Raw genomic sequence first — 22167 nt, forward strand, 5'->3', positions numbered from 1 at the left:
CATGTAGGAACTATTTTCTTTAGACCGAACTACACCCAATAGCTGCTAGCTAATTGCTACATGAAACTGCAGCTACAGTACCTACCAGCTGTGGGAGTAGTTTAGTTGAAAGAAAATAGTTCCTATATGAAGCTGCTCATAACTAGGTATGTGGATTATCTTGGGTAACCGGGCCATTATTTCTGGAAAGAGACATTGCTGTTGAGTTTTTCAAATGTATGTTTTTGCCATTTTGAGCAGCACAAGCCGAGTGCCATCCAGTTCCATTGTATTGTAAAAGACAGGCATCACTAGGGCCGATATCTGCAAAACTCAGGCATCTAACACAAAACGATGTAGATGGATAAATAGCAGGACAGGTAAGAAGAAAAATATGTCATTTGGATTTTAGGGTGAGCTGTTCCTTTAATGTGCTGACTTGCACAGAACATATTTTTTCCTCCATAGACGTCATTCTGGTCTGACACAGATTGACTGTGATGTGTCCTATCGAGACAGATTACACAAATAATTCATGATCCACCACATCTTCGGTTTTATTTGGCCTGCTCAAAAACAAGTTCTTGTTTAATGTATGGTTCATCAAGATTGACAAGACAAGTGTGTTTCATGAGTTCTTATGAATATTAATGATCAATTTTATTCTTTCCTAACCATGAAGTTATAGTCTTGAGAGAGCTACAAGATAGCTTCTCAACGAGCAGAGAGAAGACATGGCTGTGATTGAGGCAGGCTGTGTAGACAGGCTTCACATTGACATCAACCCGGTGTTTGGTTCATTTTGTTGCACGTTATACGGGAACACAACTGTTTTCCAGGAGGCGTTCAAAAAAAAAGAACGCTGGGAAGGAACATTTCTTCAGGCTGGACAATTTCTCATTATGTTTGTTCTCTCATTGGCTATAGCTGAGTAGTTTTACTTGAGGGACTGTAATACCAAAATGGGAGGATTGCAGTAGGAACGCTCCAGTACCTGGAGGATATGGCTATGCCTCTCTCTCCACGTGTCTGCCTGCCTGCACACCTGCGTTTATACTTTGTAATTCTGAAGGCCCTCTCATGGCTGCATATCGTGTGTCCTGGGTCACTATTACACCTGGGTCCTCCCTGGCCTCGTAGAGCATGTGCTTCCCTCTGATGGGCCGTTCAATAATAAGTTTATGCTTAACGTTTCATTGACATTAATATTGCTACGACTTGTCTCAAAGGCTTCTTTGTGGTAGAGCATTGTTATGTTTTTGATAGTTGAAAGCATACAGTACAGTGTATGCTGTGGTCAAAACCTCTTATATACATGTTCTATGTATGGTTGGACCTAATGGACAGTATAATCATTTAGCCTTACATGTAGACTTAACTCAAGTCGCCTTAAGACTTCAGTTTATTGTACTGTACAGATTATTATCTAGCAATCAATCAATCAATCAATCAATCAATCAATCAACTGTATAGTTATTATTTACAAATAGAGCAGGTAGAAGACCAGAGGGCCGGTTGCACAAAGCACCTTAAGTTAAGATTTTCCTTAGAGTCTGAGTTAAGGTGTCCATAAAATAGAATCGGTTGCACAAAACACCCTTAAATCTTGTGCTTTCTTTAAAATGTTTAACCTTAAGGAGAAGGTTTAAGGGTGTTTTGGGCAACCGATTTTATTTTATGGACACCTTAAATCGGAGGTAAAAAAGGAAAAAGGAAAATCTTAACTTAAGGTACTTTGTTTATTGTAGACTCAAGAATTCAAACAAACAACTCTCACATGCACTGGCGATTTTACTGCGAGGTCATGTGGCAATTGAAACAATAGAGACTATTATCTATCTATCTATTAATCTATCTATCTATCTATCTATCTATCTATCTATCTATTTATCTATCTCTCTATCTCTCTATCTATCTATCTATCTATCTATCTATTAATCTATCTATCTCTATCTATCTAGAGACGTGCTGGAGTTTTTTCTTCCTTCTTTGAGGTTTGGTCAACATGAAAGTGTAAGCGTCTTTCTACAGAGAACCCTGTGACTAATGTGCTAACATTGTATGCTAACATTGTATGCCTGCTATTTTGACAGGTAGCATTCTGAGTGTGGTCTCTTTTGAAACGCATCCTCTTTGAAGTGTAAAGGCGCTGTCCGTTTAGCATAAGGGCCTGTGCCTTAGAAACACAACGTATGCCTTCCCCTCCCAGCCGCTGAAATAATTAACTAATGGGCTGAGGGAGAAGCCTCCATTTCATTTATTTAATGTTTAAGAGATGATAATTAGTTGCCCTTTCATGTCTGAAATTATCCTCCTCTCTTCCCCTCTTTCCTTTCGTCTCGCTCGGTCTTCTTTATTCCTCTGTTTCTCTCTGTCATCTCTCCATTCCTCTCCTTCCATCTCTTGCCCCCCCCCCCCAGTGGTTTGCTTTGATGCCAAGATCAACTTTGATGACAACGCCGAGTTCCGTCAGAAGGCCGTCTTCGCCATGGACGACATGAGCGAGAGCGACCCCACGGAGACGGAGGCGGCCAAGTGGGACCTCAAATATATCGGACTGGACGGAAACATCGCCTGCTTTGGTATGAAAACAAAACCCCGTTCATGCACGCGCGCACACACACACACACACACACACACACACACACACACACACACACACACACACACACACACACACACACACACACACATACACACACACACACATACACATACACATACACAAGCACACACACACGCACACGCACACACACTGCTGGATGAATTCTGCCATACTGGATGTGAACCCCCTGGTGGTATCAGGCGATAATGCGCCTCTTAAGACACATACCCTAGGTGAAGGTCTCGCGTCGGACACGGTTTAAAACGTAATCAAAGTAAAGGCAGCCTGGGCTCTCCTCCAGTCGACTTTACACGCAGCTTTTCTGAGGGCTCCAGAAGGAGCGCTGCTGTAACCAATGTGTTCTAATTAGCCATAATCCGCCCAGAAAGTCTCCAGTGTGCCAGATTGTTAGCATTCTCATTAAAGGGGCCCTCTCTCGTCATAAATCAAAGCTTTTTACAGTGTACAGCAAGCCCCTAACAGGTGCTCCGCTTCTTTTACCCTGCAGCCTCATCAACACATTAGCTGGGTTCCGTTAGCACTAGCCGCCCCCACCCCACCACAACCGACCCCCCCAGCCCCTCTTAAAGTAACAGCAGCTTTTAAGGCCGCGCTGTTCGCTCTGTAATCCAGCAAAGTGACAGCTGTTGAAGTGAATTTTCACTTTTTATTGAGACCTCTGTCGGTTAGCTGGCCAGGACCCGAGCTCAGCTACCGGCTAAGGCAAATGAAGGGAGACATTTTGTGTTGCACTGAATGGCTTGGCTCCCGCACAGCTCTCACGGCGGGGTAGCCGGGGTAGCCGTACTGTTCTGAACGCCGCGGCCTAAATGATGACACAGCCCGCAAAATACCCCCGTAGCAGAACCTCTTTTAACCCATTGATACCTGATGCAGCATTTGTGTGCGTATCCCTTTAAGACCGCGAACCGCGTTAACGCGGTTCGCGGTCTTAAAGGGATACGCACACAAATGAGGGATATACACACAAATGCTGCAGCAGGTATCAATGGGTTAATCAACGCTCTTTTTCTCTCTGAAGTCGAGAGCACACACGGTCATAATCAAATTTTCTCTGCGTTGCTCCACTTGGAAGTTTTGAATGTTCCTGATTGGGATATCTCCGTGCAGTTGGGGTGGGCTCTGCCTCTTTTAAAGCGTTACATTTGAGATATTTGCTCTTCTTCGTCTTGAGATGATAATTTACTGCTGGATTCCATTGTGGGCGTTCTTCCAGTATTTCATCGTTCCCTTAGTGGCAGTAATATTCATTTTAATTAACTCTTGGCTACCAACCGCTGCTCTTTCCTCCCAGGGGCTTTTGTTTAAATCCTGGTCTTCAGCCAGGCCGTAATGGACAAATCTGCCTTTGTTATAGTTTAGGGTCATTACTAGGCTACAGTATCATTAGTAAGATAAGTCAAGTAACTTATATAAAAAGAGCACCTAACACTGTGATTAAAAGTCTCACTCTGAAAAGTAGGGCTGTGCAATCAAATCGATACAGCAATATATCACAATATTTTTTTCAGCAATACTGTATCGATATTTCCGAAAAATATCGTGACATATTGCCATATTGATTTTTTCCACAACCGTGTTTTCATTGACACAATAAGAATACTTTTTATTTCAGTGCGTTCAGTAACACACTCAACACTCCGTAGTTTTGACTCAATTTGTCCACTAAGTTATCAATATAAAGTGATGTACATATTATTACACTACCCGGGTGGTACACAGCGAGTTGTATTTTCAGCTCTATTTTTTAATTTTCAGTAAATTATCTAGAGTATTCCAATATATCACAATATGTATTGTATCGCAATGTATCGTGATACAATCGTATCGTGACCCATGTACCGTGATACGTATCGTATCGTGAGGTCCTTGCCAATACCCAGCCCTACTGAAAAGGCACCACCCATTATGCTGAATGTGAGTCTGCTGTTAAGCTACCTTACTATTCAAATGTACATTTTTGCATATTAATTCTTCTGACTTACAGTGAATGGGGCTGGATTGGCCATGGCCACCTGTGACATCATCGACCTGCACGGAGGAAAGCCAGCTAACTTCCTGGACCTGGGGGGCGGAGTCCAAGAGAGGCAGGTGTACGAGGCCTTTAAGCTGCTCACTGCAGACCCTAAGGTAGGAATCAGCTGTTGAACTGTGTGTGTGTGTGTGTGTGTGTGTGTGTGTGTGTGTGTGTGTGTGCGCGTGCGCGCGCGTTTGCGTTTGCATGCCAAGGTTCAATTGCTCAATTGAGCACATCAAGCCAGCAAACCACTACCATCTTCAAAGGAACAAAAGAAGACTGATAAAAACTAAATACAATTTCACCGCCTGGGAAGTGTCGTTGATTTCCCCGCCATTGATTTCCCCGCCAAGCGTCTTGTAAATAGCACATTCATAAAGACCTATATCTGGTTAGGGCTTTGTCACGGAGACAACAGCGCTCATTAGACTACAGTAGGGGCCCTGGTACATGTCCATGTCTCTCTGAGGGACACACACTCTGGGAGGCTGTGTGATTATATCATGTCCACGTGTCTCTGAGGGGGACACACACTCTGGGAGGCTGTGTGATTATAACATGTCCACGTCTCTCTGAGGAGACACACACTCTGGGAGGCTGTGTGATTATAACATGTCCATGTCTCTCTGAGGAGACACACACTCTGGGAGGCTGTGTGATTATAACATGTCCACGTCTCTCTGAGAGGGACACACACTCTGGGAGGCTGTGTGATTATAACATGTCCACGTCTCTCTGAGGAGACACACACTCTGGGAGGCTGTGTGATTATAACATGTCCATGTCTCTCTGAGGGGGACACACTCTGGGAGGCTGTGTGATTATAACATGTCCATGTCTCTCTGAGGGGGACACACTCTGGGAGGCTGTGTGATTATAACATGTCCACGTCTCTCTGAGGGACACACACTCTGGGAGGCTGTGTGATTATAACATGTCCATGTCTCTCTGAAGGGACACACACTCTGGGAGGCTGTGTGATTATAACATGTCCACGTCTCTCTGAGGGACACACACTCTGGGAGGCTGTGTGATTATAACATGTCCACGTCTCTCTGAGGGACACACACTCTGGGAGGCTGTGTGATTATAACATGTCCATGTCTCTCTGAGGGGACACACACTCTGGAAGGCTGTGTGATTATAACATGTCCATGTCTCTCTGAGGGACACACACTCTGGGAGGCTGTGTGATTATAACATGTCCATGCCTCTCTGAGGGACACACACTCTGGGAGGCTGTGTGATTATAACATGTCCATGTCTCTCTGAGGGACACACACTCTGGGAGGCTGTGTGATTATAACATGTCCATGTCTCTCTGAGGGGCGACACACTCTGGGAGGCTGTGTGATTATAACATGTCCATGTCTCTCTGAGGGACACACACTCTGGGAGGCTGTGAGACAGTCTCCTTGAAATGTCCGTACACCAATGCAGACAGTGAGTGAGCCAGTGACTGTCATGTGGACGCACATACAGGTATGCACACTGAAATTAATGCACACATGCATACTGTATACAGATTGTGGGCGTGAGGTGGACTTTCCAGGTGGTTCCAGGACTTGATGACATGCCCATGACCTTCCCCAGATCATAACCCCCCACCATGTAGAATTTCAGACAGACAGACAGACAGACAGACAACTTCAACTTTATTATAGGTGTTTAATTGATTAATTGAAAATACTCATTATTCACAGCCCTACATCCAAAAACAGGTGGAGAGGTTGTATGAAAACTGATGTATGGACAGCTGGGATAATAATAGAATATCTACCTGTGATATGCAATGCTGCACTTAAAATAGAGGTTGTCAACACTGCGCTCCTGCATCTCTTATCTTCATCCAGCCTCCTCTTCACAGCGCGTGTTGTGTTGAGCAGTGAGAGAGAGAGAGACGGTGGCATTTTGAAAGCGTGTGTCTGCGTCTGCCTCCTCTATTTCTCACACAACAGCACTGTGAACAAGCCAGTGATGCACACCTTTTAAAAGTGATGAATCATTTGTGGAAAAATCCCGCCAAGCTTGACGCCCCCAGCAGGTGATGCATCGCCTCATTCAAATATCTTCACTGTGTGAAGAAGATGCTATTTGGTCTCACGTGAATTCACCAGCGTGGTCTCTGTGGGGAGGGAGGATCAAAATGAAGAAGCCAAAAAAAAGAGAAATAAAAACAGTGGGAGAGGAAAGTAGAAAGACCTGGCTGTGGCCTTTCCTCCCATCACTGCAAGAACATTTAAAAAACGAGGAGCGATACTGCAGGAGCACTATCAGGTTTTAACCACACTCCCTCCAATTACTCCTGTATGGACAAGAGGCCCCTCCTCCCCTCTCCCCTCCTCCCCCTGTGCCTCCTCCCCCCTCCTCCACCTCCACCTCCATCTCTCTCTCATCTCTCTCCATCCCTCTCTCCATCTCTCTCTCCATCTCCCTCCATCTCTCTCCATCTCTCTCCATCCTTCTCTCCATCTCTCTCTCCATCCCTCTCTCCATCTCTCTCTCCATCCCTCTCTCCATCTCTCTCTCCATCCCTCTCTCCATCTCTCTCCATCCCTCTCTCCATCTCTCTCCATCCCTCTCTCCATCTCTCTCCATCTCTCTCCATCCCTCTCTCCATCTCTCTCTCCATCCCTCTCTCCATCCCTCTCTCCATCCCTCTCTCCATCTCTCTCCATCTCTCTCTCATCTCTCTCATCCCTCTCTCCATCTCTCTCTCCATCTCTCTCTCCATCTCTCTCCATCCCTCTCCATCCCTCTCTCCATCTCTCTCCATCTCTCTCTCCATCTCTCTCCATCACTCTCTCATCTCTCTCATCCCTCTCTCCATCTCTCTCTCCATCTCTCTCTCCATCTCTCTCTCCATCCCTCTCTCCATCTCTCTCTCCATCCCTCTCTCCATCTCTCTCCATCCCTCTCTCCATCTCTCTCTCCATCTCTCTCCATCCCTCTCTCCATCTCTCTCTCCATCTCTCTCCATCCCTCTCTCCATCTCTCTCCATCTCTCTCCATCCCTCTCTCCATCTCTCTCCATCACTCTCTCATCTCTCTCATCCCTCTCTCCATCTCTCTCTCCATCCCTCTCTCCATCTCTCTCTCCATCCCTCTCTCCATCTCTCTCTCCATCTCTCTCCATCACTCTCTCATCTCTCTCATTCCTCCTCCACCTCACCTCCTCCCCCTGTGCCTCCTCCACCTCCCTCCCCCCTCCTCCCCCTGCACCTCCCCCTCTTTCTGTCTTGTGTTGATTGGTAGATCTCGATGGGGGGCAGTGAGCCCCGCCCCCGCTGCCTGTCCCCCCTCCTCCTGCTTCTGCTGAGTATGGAAATGCAGACAGGGAGCTCCGCCCTAACAGGAAAGAAAGTCGAATGGGATTGACATTAAACTGGGTTGGAAGCCCTATTAGCATTTCAACCAGGGCAACTGAGAAAGCTGCTCTGATATGTGCAGGGCATGTTAATGATTCCAGAGAGAGAGAGAGAGAGAGAGAGAGAGAGAGAGAGAGAGAGAGAGAGAGAGAGAGAGAGAGAGAGAGAGAGAGAGAGAGAGAGAGAGAGAGAGAGAGAGAGAGAGAGAGAGAGAGAGAGAGAGAGAGAGAGAGAGAGAGAGAGAAAGAAATATGTCAATTTGCATATTTTTTCCCCTCCCCACAAATGGGCACTCAGAAATGTAAAGTACCTCCTAGCAGGTTAAAGGTCGCTGACCTGTTGACGGGGTGTTGGCGTCATGTGACGGTGGAACCGCTGTCTTGTTGTTTCTCTAATATGAAGGCAGTCTGTTGATGTCCTTCTCTAATACGCAGCACTTTGTTGACAACTCAACATGCTTCACTGTTTGAAGTTCCAGATGGACTGCTTTACTTGCACTGCACATATTCTTTTATTTTTACATTTTTTGACTCTTTAAAAAAAACAAAAAAAACAAAATGCCTTCTCCTTTTTGGCGAAAGGTTTTCACAGCATATGGAGGCTTAGTTCCTCTGCTGCTGCAAATCCTGCATAAAAGCAGCTCGGATTGCTGCTGGAGGTTCCAGTGACCCTGTAGGGAAGACTGTTAATGTTCTGTGTTTTATTAGAGAGCAGCCTGACTACAACACTTATTTATGATATGATTATTCTTTTATTAGAGGCCGGCCTGACTAGATTCAGCAGCCAGGCGATATGACTTTATTGCAGGAAATATCCCGCTGTAGTGATGCCGTACCTTACTTTTCCACGGAAACGGGTATTTTTGTGTCTGTCTTCTGCTTTGGTCTTTCTCCCTCACTGGCCTTTACTCTCTTGTGTCCCTCCATCCCTCTCTCCATCTCTCCATCTCTCTCTCCATCCCTCTCTCCATCTCTCTCTCCATCCCTCTCTCCATCTCTCTCTCCATCCCTCTCTCCATCTCTCCATCTCTCTCTCCATCTCTCTCCATCCCTCCATCCCTCTCTCCATCTCTCTCTCCATCCCTCTCTCCATCTCTCCATCTCTCTCTCCATCTCTCTCCATCCCTCCATCCCTCTCTCCATCTCTCTCTTCATCTCTCTCTCCATCCCTCTCTCCATCTCTCTCTCCATCCCTCTCTCCATCTCTCCATCTCTCTCTCCATCTCTCTCTCCATCCCTCTCTCCATCTCTCTCTATCTCTCTCCATCTCTCTCTCCATCTCTCTCCATCTCTCTCTCCATCTCTCTCCATCTCTCTCCATCTCTCTCTCCATCCCTCCATCCCTCTCTCCATCTCTCTCTCATCTCTCTCCATCCCTCTCTCCATCTCTCTCTCCATCCCTCCATCCCTCCCTCCATCCCTCTCTCCATCTCTCCCTCCATCTCTCTCTCCATCTCTCTCTCCATCTCTCTGGCGCTCGGTCTCTGCTTTGATGTCTGGGGCTCGTTGTGCAGAGGGGAGAGGAAGTGGATGCGAGCGGACTGCGGCGGCTGAATTGCACAGGCAGGACCAGAGATTGGAGATGACAGCGCCTCCTGTTTGTTGTACTCTCACTCCTCCAGGAGCACCTAGCCTCACAGCATTCATTAGCTCAATTAGCTTTATCCTCTGAAAGGAGATAAGGAAGAGGAACCAGATGAAAAGGGATATGTGGAGTGGGAGAAACACACATTGATGGGGGGTGGTGAATCATAGCGTACGTAGCGAGAGTGAGTGCTAACTATGTGAGATGTTGTTTGGGTGTACTAGGACATTCAGTTTTGTTAGAATTGAGGCCCCCGACGTTTCTGAGCGAGGACGCATTTATTTTCCATGCTAAACTAAATAGTCCCACTCTCTTCATTTTGTTGACAGAACGGCTGGATGTATTGAGGTTTCTCCTCACATCACCTGTAGGCACCAGGCAGCAGCAGGCAGCAAATACCAACAGTCTGTTCGTTCAGCAAATGGCGAATGGATGTTTTCCCCTTATTTGACAGCCATTTTGTTCTGAAGGCTGTTAGGCTGTTCTTTTTCTGTACATTTTCCAGGCCAGAGAAAATTATGGCGTTTTTTCTGTGTGTGTGTGTGTGTGTGTGTGTGTGTGTGTGTGTGTGTGTGTTTTGTCCATGTGTTTTCTGGGTGGAGGGGTAATTGTCACCTGTAGGCATGCTGCTGAGCTGAGTGCTTGCATCGTGTGTGCTGTGTTGTTAAAGGTGAAGCAGGTGAGAGGCTGCGCTCCGAGGTGAAGGAGACATGGATTGGCACGTTAGCGTTAGTTCCGCTGGGTGACCCCGCCTCCTGGGCACAGATAGAGCTGTGTTGGTGCTATGCACGCGGTGATGTCAGGCAATCAAGCCCTTCATCATCACGTCTGATCATGTGTGATCTCAACCTAGCATGCTGAGGCTCACCTGTGCGCCTCCTCCTCCAGCATGATGTTGTTTGATGAGTTGTCCAGATCACCTCCTCTGGGTTTGTGTGGGATTATCATGCGTGTCCTCATAGGTCTCCCGGACACCATTGCCCTATAGCAGAACTACACACGATGTTCCTTCCTTCTTTCTCGCTCAGTGCCTCTGCTGCTTTGAGTCACCTGTGCCCCCCCTGTAAGCACTTTCATCCTGGTCATGAGCGCTGCCTGCTCCACTGTTCATCTCTTCTCCTCGTTCTAAACCCAGCTTCTGTTTTACAACCAACAGTCATGATTGGTATCATTTCAACACAGTCTCACAGGAAAAATAAAAGGTAAAATAGCAACGTTTTGGTTTTGGACCAACGTTGTTGCTATGTTACAATGTCGGCTCCAAAATTGTAAAATGGTAACGTTTTAGGTTTTAGGGTTAGGGTCTGGGGAGAGGTTAGGTTTAGGCTTAGGGTCTGGGGAGAGGTTAGGTTTTAGGGTTAGGGTCTGGGGAGAGGTTAGGTTTTAGGGTTAGGGTCTGGGGAGAGGTTAGGTTTAGGCTTAGGGTCTGGGGAGAGGTTAGGTTTAGGCTTAGGGTCTGGGGAGAGGTTAGGTTTAGGCTTAGGGTCTGGGGAGAGGTTAGGTTTAGGCTTAGGGTCTGGGGAGAGGTTAGGTTTTAGGGTTAGGGTCTGGGGAGAGGTTAGGTTTAGGCTTAGGGTCTGGGGAGAGGTTAGGTTTAGGCTTAGGGTCTGGGGAGAGGTTGGGTTTAGGCTTAGGGTCTGGGGAGAGGTTGGGTTTAGGGTTATGGTCTGGGAGAGGTTAGAAGGGTCCGTGGGGTCGGAGACCACCCCGAAAAAAGTTACCATTTTACAATTTTTTTGGAGACTGGGCTGATCATTTTCACTACTTTATGAATCTTGGACATATTGTAGCGTGCCAATGTGTGTGCCTGCCAGCTCATCGTCTCACCTTCTTTGCTATTTCTTCCCCACTTTCTTCCTCTCTCTATATATTTCTCTTTTCTTTCTCTCTACCCCCTTCCTTGTCTCTCTCTCTCTCTCTCTCTCTCTCTCTCTCTCTTTCTCTCTCTCTCTCTCTCTCTCTCTTTCTCTCTCTCTCTCTCTCTCTCTCTCTCTCTCTCTCTCTCTGTCTCTCTCTCTTTCTCTCCATCCCTGTTGCCTTTGATCTGGCTAAATCCCGTTAAGGCCAGTGGTACGGAGCTGTCCTCAGTTCAGTTTCATGCCTGCTAGCTACGTCCCTTAAGAGTCCAGCCGCTGCCTCTCTCTAGTCCCCATATGGCCATACTTACTGTACAGTATGCCTATGTAGCATGTGAACGTGCCATCATGCTTCAACATGGATGCAGTCACAGGGAGACAGCAGCACTGTGCGTAGCCTGATGGGACAGAGACGAGACATGTGATTGGTTGTGAGAGACTGAGATATGATTGGTTGTGAGAGGTGCATGGTCTTGTCTTGCTCCAGGCTACAGAGTGAATGAGAGGATGGAGGGCTCTCAGTCGGAAGTGATTTGATAGGCCCATGTCCTTGGGGGGTGGGTGTTACTACAAGTAACGCAGCCAATCACACGCCTCGTTCACTTACCTTACAGCAACGTCAAATAGGCGTGACTAGTGTCCTCTAGAGAGAGAGAGTGGCGTCAGCGGAGGACCAAAATGCAAGAATCATTAGCCAATGAACAGCCAGGAATGGGTCTCGCGCTACTTTTGCATGCTAAAATAAAGCTGATAATGTACAATTTGATTCATTTCAAGGGATGAAAAACCCTTTCAAAGTACAACACTGTCTATTTTGATGCAACTCGACAGTGCTGCTTTTACGGGGCGGCTTTAGCTCAGGAGGTAGAGCGGGTCGGCCAATGATGCAAGGGTTGGCGGTTCGATCCCCGCTCCCTCCCAGCTGCTGTCGCTGTGTCCCTGGGCAAGACACTTAACCCTCCTTGCTCCCGATGGTGTGTAGGCACCCTGCGTGGCAGCCTGCCGCCATTGGTGTATGAATGGGTGAATGTAGACTATACTGATTGTAAAGCGCTTTGGATAAAAGCGCTATATAAATGCAGGCCATTTACCATTTACCATTTACTGAAGAGTTCCACTTTCTACTTCCTGGAAAAAAACTGGTCCATTGGAGTGAATGGAGATGTCGGAACTCTTCTATTATACGGCTCTGGGCGTGACTACATGTGTGCAGCATCGGACTAGGGATGGGGCCGATCCGATCCAATATCAGTATCGGGTGCCGATACTGACATAATTCACGGATCGAAATCGAATCGGAAACAAACAAAAAAAAAGATTGCAATTCCAGCATGGGCCGCACAGGGGGCGTAATTTAATGTATAATAGTATCCTTCTTTGCCTTGTATATTTTCTTAATTTTGTCTGCTTTTTGCAAGGTATATTTAAAAAAAAAATCTTTAATTGGCCAAATCTTTGCCTATACTGTATATTCAAGAAAAATATCAGTATCGGAATAATATCGGTATCGGCAGATATCCAAATTCAGGTATCGGAATCGGATCGGAAGTGAAAAAATGTGGATCGTGCATCCCTACATCGGACGCTTGTGCACGCCACACAAACAACACACCTGTACACTGCCTCCTCAGTCCTGCATGGACCCAAACAAGCTGTCGTTGTAAGAGGGTATGGCCCGTTATTTCAGAAGGAAAAGAAAGAAATCACCTGTCCTGGCAGCTGAGGGCCAGCGGGAGCGCTAAGGTCCCCCGTGTCATAAACACAAGCAATGCAAAGCCCAGCAGAAAGCCGCCTCGCGCGGTAATGGAACTCATTCCCACTGTGCTGCTGCTGAGTATTAAGAGGTACTAAAGAGGGCCGGGCAGCCATCATGGGACAAGCACCTGGGTCCAGCCAGCGCGCGCACAGGGACGGCTACGCTAAGGCTAGGCCCCCACAAACAAGCAAGACTGCTCATACGAGGGCTTGTGTGCGTAAAGGAGAAAATAGCTCTTTTGTGTGTGTGTGTGTGTGTGTGTCTCCCATACTATCCGTTTCCCAGTATAAGAGAAAGGCTATATACAGTCAGTCATATAATGGCTTTCCTGCAGATTTTTGCTTACGGCGCATTCAATTCCTTCTTCGGTGAAAGATATGGCTTTAGGTTTTTTTTGCGCGTGGTGAGATTTGTTCCGCTCCGGTGCGTTTGAAATCACAGCAGCAGCAGGCAGCCATGTTGGCAGCGTGTCTATTGCATGCTAAACCCTCTCTCTCTGTAGTGAGTGAGTGCACTGGCTTTGTTAGTCCTTGACACGCGTGACTCGGAAGCCTGATCAAGTAGACATGTTCTGTGTCGACACGCGTGTGCCGTTCATCTCAGTGTGGATGTGTTGTATAGTCTTTCCCCCTCTATGACTGCGTAGCTCGTATACTGTATGTGTGTTATGAGATGTCAAGGCTCTTTTTTACAATTCTCAGAAATGCGGGGGGCAACAAATGTCAAAGCCTCTTGTCATTATGCAGCCATAGTCAAGGACACATCTATAGGCGAACACAGAGCAGTTTAACTGGCTCCATGTCAAGCCCTGAGCTCCATTTAATCTTCTGCAAAGGAAAGAAAAATAGACTCAAAAGACCATGTGTGTCAGATAAACGCACGCACGCCACGCAGATGAACAGCTTTACCACATTTCATAGCAAGATATCTTAAATTCAGTTCAGCTTTTGACCCAGTACTTGATTCAAATTGGTCCTGCTCCTGTTTTTGATTGGGAGTTGTTTTGATTTTGGTCAGTGCATTTTTTTACGAGCCTATAGGGACAGTGAAGCTGCTTAATCAAAGTGTTGGGTGGCACAAGATGCATGGATGCTTGTGTGGAAGGCTTGTTTGTGAGGCTATCTCTAAAAGACTTCTAAAGAGGCCTTTTCCACATGTGTTGTTTCACATGTAGCTAGCATGTGGTGTGATAGTCAACACTAACACATGAGACATGCATCTATGTCATCATGTTCTTTGTGCATGAAGCGTGTCGCACATCTAGCATTACATTGTTGTGTTAGTTGTGATTTGTTGTGATGGCTCTGCTGCAGTGAATCCATGTATTCAATGCAATTAGAATAATAATGATTCAATCTCACAAACCGGGCAAGTTTATTGAAAATTCCTTAATGAACATTCAATCTCACTTTATTGGATTGGATCAAAGTGTCTAAAAAAAAATCAAATTAATGCTGTGCTCATTTTAATGTAGTTTTTGTTCTTGTTGGTTTGTTTAGTAAAAGTACGTCAGGTTGTTTTGTGTTAGTACTTGATCTAAACGTTGCAGATCTTTCACCTGATTGGTGTTGCTTCCTGATTGGTGTTGCTTCGTGATTGGTGTTGCTTCCTGATTGGTGTTGCTTCCTGCCTCCTAGCATGTCAAACGGCAGGTGTGTCTCTGTACGTATTGTGATAGTGATGGACTCACTGATTGCATGCGTGATATCTTATTGTCTTCCATTTAACAATGTAACATATATGGCTTCCGCTGCATTTGAGTGAGATGCCATTCTCACAGGTGTTTGATTGTGCTCCACTGCTCGCTGTTCCGCTCACCAGTCCTTTTGCATTTAGGTTACATGAATATAGAGCATACAGTAGCATATGAATTCTTGAGAAACAACTGCCTTAAAGCCCCATTTAGCAACTTTTCCAAGTTTCGGTATCGGTGTCCAGCTCAGTGGCCTTGTGGTCTGAGTGTCCGCCCTGAGACTGGGAGGTCGTGAGTTCGATCCCCGGCCGAGTCATACCAAAGACTATAAAAATGGGACCCATTTGCCTCCCTTGCTTGGCACTCAGCATCAAAGGCTTGGAATTGGGGGGTTAGATCACCATATGATTCCCGAGCGCGGCGCACGCTGCCGCTCACCGCTCCCCCAGGGGATGGGTCAAATGCGGAGAACAAATTTCACACATTGTGTGACAATCAGTGGGACTTTACCTTTACCTGTATCGATATCGCCATTCAAAGTCAACAAAACACACCGCCAGAAAGCTCTATGTACATGTTGTGACATCGGGTACTCACCACGTGATGAAATAATAATCCATAGTTACGTGAAACGTCATTTTCGTAGCAAATCCGCACCGAGTTACTTCCTTGTTTTCTTGAACACGGCGCATGCGCAGTATGCCCGCAGAATGCTGCCTCCGGGACGCTGGCACAAAAATGCTTAGTGCCAGGAGAGGCCTTTGGAGGGCGCTGTGGGACCAATAGAGGCGACATTCTCCCTCTTATAATACACTGGACCATATTCAATGTCTAAAAAGCTGTTATATTAAGGTGAAAAAGTTACTGATTGGGTTAATTCAGATCAAATCACTCTCGTCTTTGAATTAAGTTTGCAATCAGTGTGGGCCCAGATTCATACCGTGCAGTGAAGCTCAGGCTATAACCTCATAGATGCCTTCCTTTATCGCACAAGTCAGTTGGATTTCTTTTGAAGGATCATCAAAATAAAATAAATTATTTAAATGTGTTGAGGTTAACAGACACTTGTTTACATATGGATAGGACCTTGATGCCTGTGCCATCTTTTGAAGGATGATTTACACGTCCCCAAAGCAGTTACTAATGGCAACAAGCACACACACCAACATAATATGTACGTTATGTATATTGGCGAGACACTGACACGCTAAGACACATGATCAAGGACAGACACATTACAGCCTTTCTCAATGTCATATAGCAGCCATCAAATGTTCACATGTTGCCATAAACGCTCATAACTCACAACAGTTTTATGAGAATATAGTCACAGATTTATAGAAACCTTCCATTAGTATTCTGCTATGTGACGCAGTCATGGACATAATAACATGTAATGACATTGGAAAGTGGCTTGTTGGTGCGTTAAATAGAAAGCAGTTATCTTTAAGAAACTCATTCGCTGGTGCTGCATCAAAGAATATATACAAGATCTTTGAGTGATTTCTTGTCGAAAAACATGTTGAATGGCCTACGTCATTTCATATTTTCTAAAGATTTATGTTTCTATAACGTCCGAAGGGCAGGTTGCCAGTTCACTCCTCGTGCATCAACATCATAATAAAAACTAAACTACCGTACTGTAAAGGCGCATGATATTAAAGGATCAATGCAGTTAATTTACTATTTAGCACAGCTGTCTGTGTGATGTAGTGAGAGGCAGTGATCACACAGACACACACACACACAAACACACACACACACACACACACACACACCCACACACACAGTTCCCTCTTGGATCAAACATTCAAAACTTGCTCATAAAGAAAACGTGAATTGCTATCAAAGACTGAAGAACAAATCCATGCGCACGTCATTGACACGGACAAATATTATAGACTTGACCACCTAAAGCGGAACGCTCAAACCATAAGCGAAGGACAAATGGGCTTGTCAGCCACCGTAACCCCCCCCCCCCCCGCCCCCCCCTCACCCCCCATCCCTCTGCTGAAGGTTAATTTGAGGAAGCAAACGGAGTCGTTCAGAGATGCAGCACGTTAACTGATGACTTGTCAGACTGATTTGCCCTTCAGGGAGGTGACGTCTCGCCCCGTGTCTCCCGCTCTCTCTCCATTTGATCCGGGTGTTTTGGACGACTCAGCAGGCCTTTAAAGACTCATGTCATTTTCCCCACAGCGCCACCCGTCAATAGACCGCACTATTACTTCTCCCATCATGTATGCATAAAGACTATGGATTGTTAATGTATTCACCTCGTCTCTCAGCTCCAATTTGTCCCCTGTTGATTATGACACACGCACACGCACAGTCGCACACGCACACCAGCACACAAGCACACACACACGCTGGCTGGTCCCATGGGCATGTCTGATTGAGCAGTCTCCTGTCTGCCATCCCTCATCCATGGGAAATCAATAGTGGATCTGGGATTGGAGCGAGGGGCTAATTGAGCTCTGCACTCGGCGTTCCTTCCCTTATTGCTGCCAGGAGCATTTTGTCATGGCAGCACCTGCTTCACACCACGGGGCCACAGGAGCCCAGCCAGCCATCAGATAGGCCCTATGGATGCCACGGGGGAGGGCGAGGGGAGGGGGGAACCTGTGATTGAACGACCTTGTGAAGTCAAGCTCCGGGAAGAAGAAGAAGAAGAAGAAGGACACGGAAAAGAACGGCTTCATTTATTCTCATGAACCTCTCTATAGGAGCTGCTTGACATTTCTTCCCCCCCCCCCCCTGCACCTGCTGATGGAGAAGATAGAAATGCGTCAGCTGGATGGTAGAATGGTACTGTAAGAGTCGTGAGTCACCCTCGAGGTTTCATCAAAGACCATGGGATTTCAAGCGAGACGCTTCAACTTCAACTCACTTCCTGTCGGGCCGCTCTGAGTCTATTGGAGTCGATGGGAAAAGTCAACGTGATCTCAGATGATGACTCTCGATTCTTTCGCCCCCGTATTCATGAAAGTAAATATTCGGCCCGTTCTCCGAAGCCACATATCTTTCAGAATATTCGGACACTAAAATGGCATTTTTCAGACAGACAGATCAGGGGAAAAGTAAACTTGTTCAAGACCTGTCTCTATCTCAGCAACACACTCTCGCGAGACTTGGCAACAGGAACTCTTGTTAGCAGGGAGCGATTAGCTAAAGCTAAAGCTTGTTGATGTAGTAGCTTAAATCTGTGGCTAGAATTTTTTTTTTTTTAATGGAATATCTTAGTTTCAACTGTATTGAGCTAACAACGGGCAGCTTTATGTTTATATGTGTGGTTTGTGTGGAGTTTGGGAACTCACAATCTCTATTTCAAGTTAGCTTGCTAGGTCAGCACTAACCCTGCGTCACCAGGCACACAGTCCTCTCACAACACTTCAGGGGAGAGGTCAGGTGACCACGTGACCATAGAGACACTGCATGAAATAGGCCACGCCCATCACGGGGGAAATAGCTCCGTTCTCTCCCATAGACCAGCGTCATTTTCCTTGAATTAAACATAGCTAAAAGCTGTTGTGTGGTGGGCTGCGCACACAACAAAAGTAAATAATCAACAATTAAAGTTTTTTTGTACTCCCGAGCAAAACAAGGAAGCCGTTGAGAAGAAAAATGTGGATCTAGCTGTCGATGAAGTAAGTTGGAGTGTTCATCTTCCGTATATAAGATCTTTGTGTGCAGCACGTCACATAGGAGAATGCCAGGATTGAGGGGGGAGTTTCAGGAAGCAGAAAGTCAGCAGACAAACGTTGTGATCAGCTCACGTCTCGTTCGCAGTTCAAATGAATGAAGTAAACGCACACAACGTCTCATTATTTGACACTAGCCCAGTTCCTCCTAGATATCTGCAAAACTATCCGTATCTGACGAGAGTTCCTTTGTTCGCCCGGTTAGCCACGGTTTGTTTTGCTAGAAGTTGGCACGATAGTTGGTCCCGTCTAGTCCTTTGTGTTTTCCCCCGTGTTGGGCGTGGTTTCTGAATGAGGACGCGTTCCGCAGTGTCTCTATTGGGGTGAGTTGCAGCGACCGTTTGTTAGAATTGGCGGAGCCTGAGGTGAATCATCTAGATCGTAATGGAAGATGTATGGTTTCATGTAACCGATTGGAGCCACAGACACGCCACTGTCTTTACTTTCATAGTGGAGCACTGAATAATCGTCACTCCATGGATTTCAGGTCCCAATTCTAACCGAGAGATGTTATGTGCAGAAATTAAATTTACCCATAGTATTGGCAGTAGCGCTCCATCCCACACACGCGCACGCACACGCACACACACACACACACACACACACACACACCACTACCTTCTTTCCCTGAGTAGCATGTGCTCGTGCTGCTTCCAGTTTGCACACGGTGTCAACATGGTCACGGATCAGTAGCCCGCGGTAACGCCTCACATTACTGGCCTGCTGGTTTGGCCGCGGTGTCGCTAGAGCCAAAACGTTCTCCATACAAACTGCCTTCTTCTTCTCCACTCTGTTCACTTTAATGAGTGGACATTCCCTCCATCCAAACCATCTGCTGTCATCCTAACCCTTTGGATCATTCCATCACTCTCCATCTGTCCATCTGCCCGCGTCGCAACCCATGAGGGAGCATCACTCTGTCACAAAGAGCCCTGCCCACTGCTGTGAAACATGGAGGCACATAATAGTGTGACTGTTGAACCTCCCCTCATTTCATGCTCTCCTGGCGCTTATGTGTACTGTACACACACACACGCTGCAGGCTTATCTGAGGCCACCTAAACGCTCGGCGGACGAGCTCATCCGCGTGTGTAGCTCTCAGGCCTGTTTATGCAGGTGATCTTGTTTTGAGGTCGCTCGTCGAGGTTAAGGTCGTCGCCACCGAAACACGCAGGTTAATTGCAGTGGGAGCGTTTTGATTGTTGCGCTGTATGTTAACAAATGAACCGAGTCAGAGACGACGGTCCGCAAGCTAACAAGATACTAAAGCCTTGAAAAATGTTTTGTTTCCTTTTTCCTCTCCGCTGTTTCAGCTTGAGAGGTGGGCACATTGAGCACCTCGCATCATTAACTGCAATATGACTCGTCCCAAAGGCACAGAGTTTCAGAGGAGAGGAGTGGAGAAGAGCGTCGATTCAACAAGGAGGAAATTGGTTTTCTTTTTGAGATCAAGGCGAGCCTGGATGTTCATTTCTAGACCACAGCAAGAGAGATCGTGGTCGTCTTTGTTTCGTTTATTTGTGTGTAGCTGTATCTACTCTATGGGTGCCTTTGTTAAGCGTCTCATTGCATCCGTGCGTGATGAACAGCCAGGCCCCTGCCCTCTCTCGTGCTGCTGACCCCTTGGGTTCAGGCAGGATGTTCTGGGTTGAGACACCAGCTCCTCTCTCCACGATCCATAACAGCCTTAGTCAGGCACTTACAAAGGGCAGTGATACATGTAATGATGACTGGGATGAGCCACGATGTGCCTGATGCACAAACACATTCCTGGCTGCTCCCGGAGCGGCTGTGTGCCGTAGCGCTCTTGCTTTCTCCCACGCTTCAACATGTTGGTCCACACGACCATGATGAGTGGCAAAAGCGGGAGGGGTCGACTGGGAAACGAGGATTTTTTTACTGGAAAACATTTGTGGGAAAAACAATTTTCAAAAATAGAATTCCCCACACCGATTTCTTTTCACAACACAAGATCCCATGCCGAACCGAGAATGTGCAAAACCCCATACTTCTCTCTAAAAGCCATAAAATACCGGATCTTAAAATATGGGCTTTGTTAAGCTTTGTTCACACCGAGATATTTATTTTTCTCCCCGTCGCTCGATTCAACCCTTTGGAATCGCTCGTCAACAGGCACAAGAATCGACGGACATCTGGCTAACGTTAAGACAGGATGAAAACGCAATGTCATGATGTTTGTCCACTACGAGCCACCGTAGTTGTTTACAAACTAAGCCTATCCGCGTGCTCCTAACGCGAGCTCTATACCGGTAGTACAGACTTCACTTCATGTCAGCCGTCAGCCTGTCAATGCGATTTGTTGCCACACTAATAAACCAGCGGTTTGTTCCAAGCCAGTGTGATCCTTGACTCACTCTCACACGGCAGCCAATCAGCGTTGAGCAGCGAGCGACTTTTGCCAGCGTAATTTCGCTCGAGTTGGGATGTTTCATCTCGGGCGACGAGCGAATTTTCGCCCTATTGCTCTGTCTCTGTCGCTCGGACGCCCAGCGATTTTTCTCCCGGGCGAATATACGCTCAGTCGCTCGTTTGCATTGACTTTGTATGTAAACTCGATGCCAGCGAAAAACTTTAATAGGTCGGTGTGAACGCAGCTTCACACTAACTACACGTTGAGCGAGGAGGATTCACAAATATACTTTGCTTGGTCTGTTTGTATGTAGAAATGTGTGTGTGAGTAGCCCTCTCCTCCACCCGCACGAGCCGTGTTGGAGGCACTTGTATGGCGAGGCACACGCTCCAGCACAGAGAGAGATTATTGTCAGTGTAATGAGCTTTTCCAGGCCTGATTTGATACAAGTCTCTTGTCTGATCCGCACACCTCTTTACCGCGCGGAATGGAAAGACGATCAGGCCCACATCAAAGGTGCACTTCATCGCCTCTCTGGAGGAATGGCCTCTCGCGTCTCCTTTCAGCACGTCAACACACAGCTCACACATGCACACAGAAACACACACACACACACACACACACACAGCTCACACACACACACAGCTCACACAGGTACACACACACACACACACACACACAGCTCACACAAGCACACAGAAACACACACACACACACACACACACACACATACACGCACACACACACACACACACACACACAAGCACACAGAAAAAACACACACACACACACACACACACACACACACACACACACACACACACGTATTAGGGATGAACAGTAAATAGAAGGAAAATTGTCTCAAGGATTGAAAAGAAATGTCATGAAAAAAAGGGTCCTTTTTTCTGTGTATAAGAATAATAACTGATATACCGACTAATAACTAATAATACACTAGTAATATTAACTACTGTAATAAACAATGAGAATAATAACTGCACATCCAACAGTCTCATGGGCATTCAGTCATTCATAATAGTAGCAAGAATGAATGAAGAGTGAATTTGTTATCTGACTGTATGATCCAATTCAGTCTCTGCTGTCCAGACTGACATGGCTGTCTGCTGATGTAGGGGTTTGCCTTGTCCACCAAGCAGCAGTGGAAAGGTGGAACATGCTCTCCTACCCTGTTATCTCAGCCAACATCTGCTGTTGC

General features: G+C 46.5%; 1 protein-coding gene across 1 annotated transcript in view; it reads left to right on the forward strand.

The window, feature by feature from the left end:
* Nucleotides 1-22167, forward strand: part of suclg2 (succinate-CoA ligase GDP-forming subunit beta) — a 187016-nt gene that overhangs the window by 83676 nt on the left and 81173 nt on the right. The window contains exons 8-9 of the mRNA XM_083660814.1: nt 2400-2561; nt 4593-4735. Coding sequence (XP_083516940.1) covers nt 2400-2561; nt 4593-4735 — 305 coding nt within the window. The remainder of the gene's footprint in view (nt 1-2399; nt 2562-4592; nt 4736-22167) is intronic.

This window comes from Poromitra crassiceps, assembly GCF_964638095.1.
Source record: "Poromitra crassiceps genome assembly, chromosome: 25".
NCBI classification, from domain to species: domain Eukaryota; kingdom Metazoa; phylum Chordata; class Actinopteri; order Beryciformes; family Melamphaidae; genus Poromitra; species Poromitra crassiceps.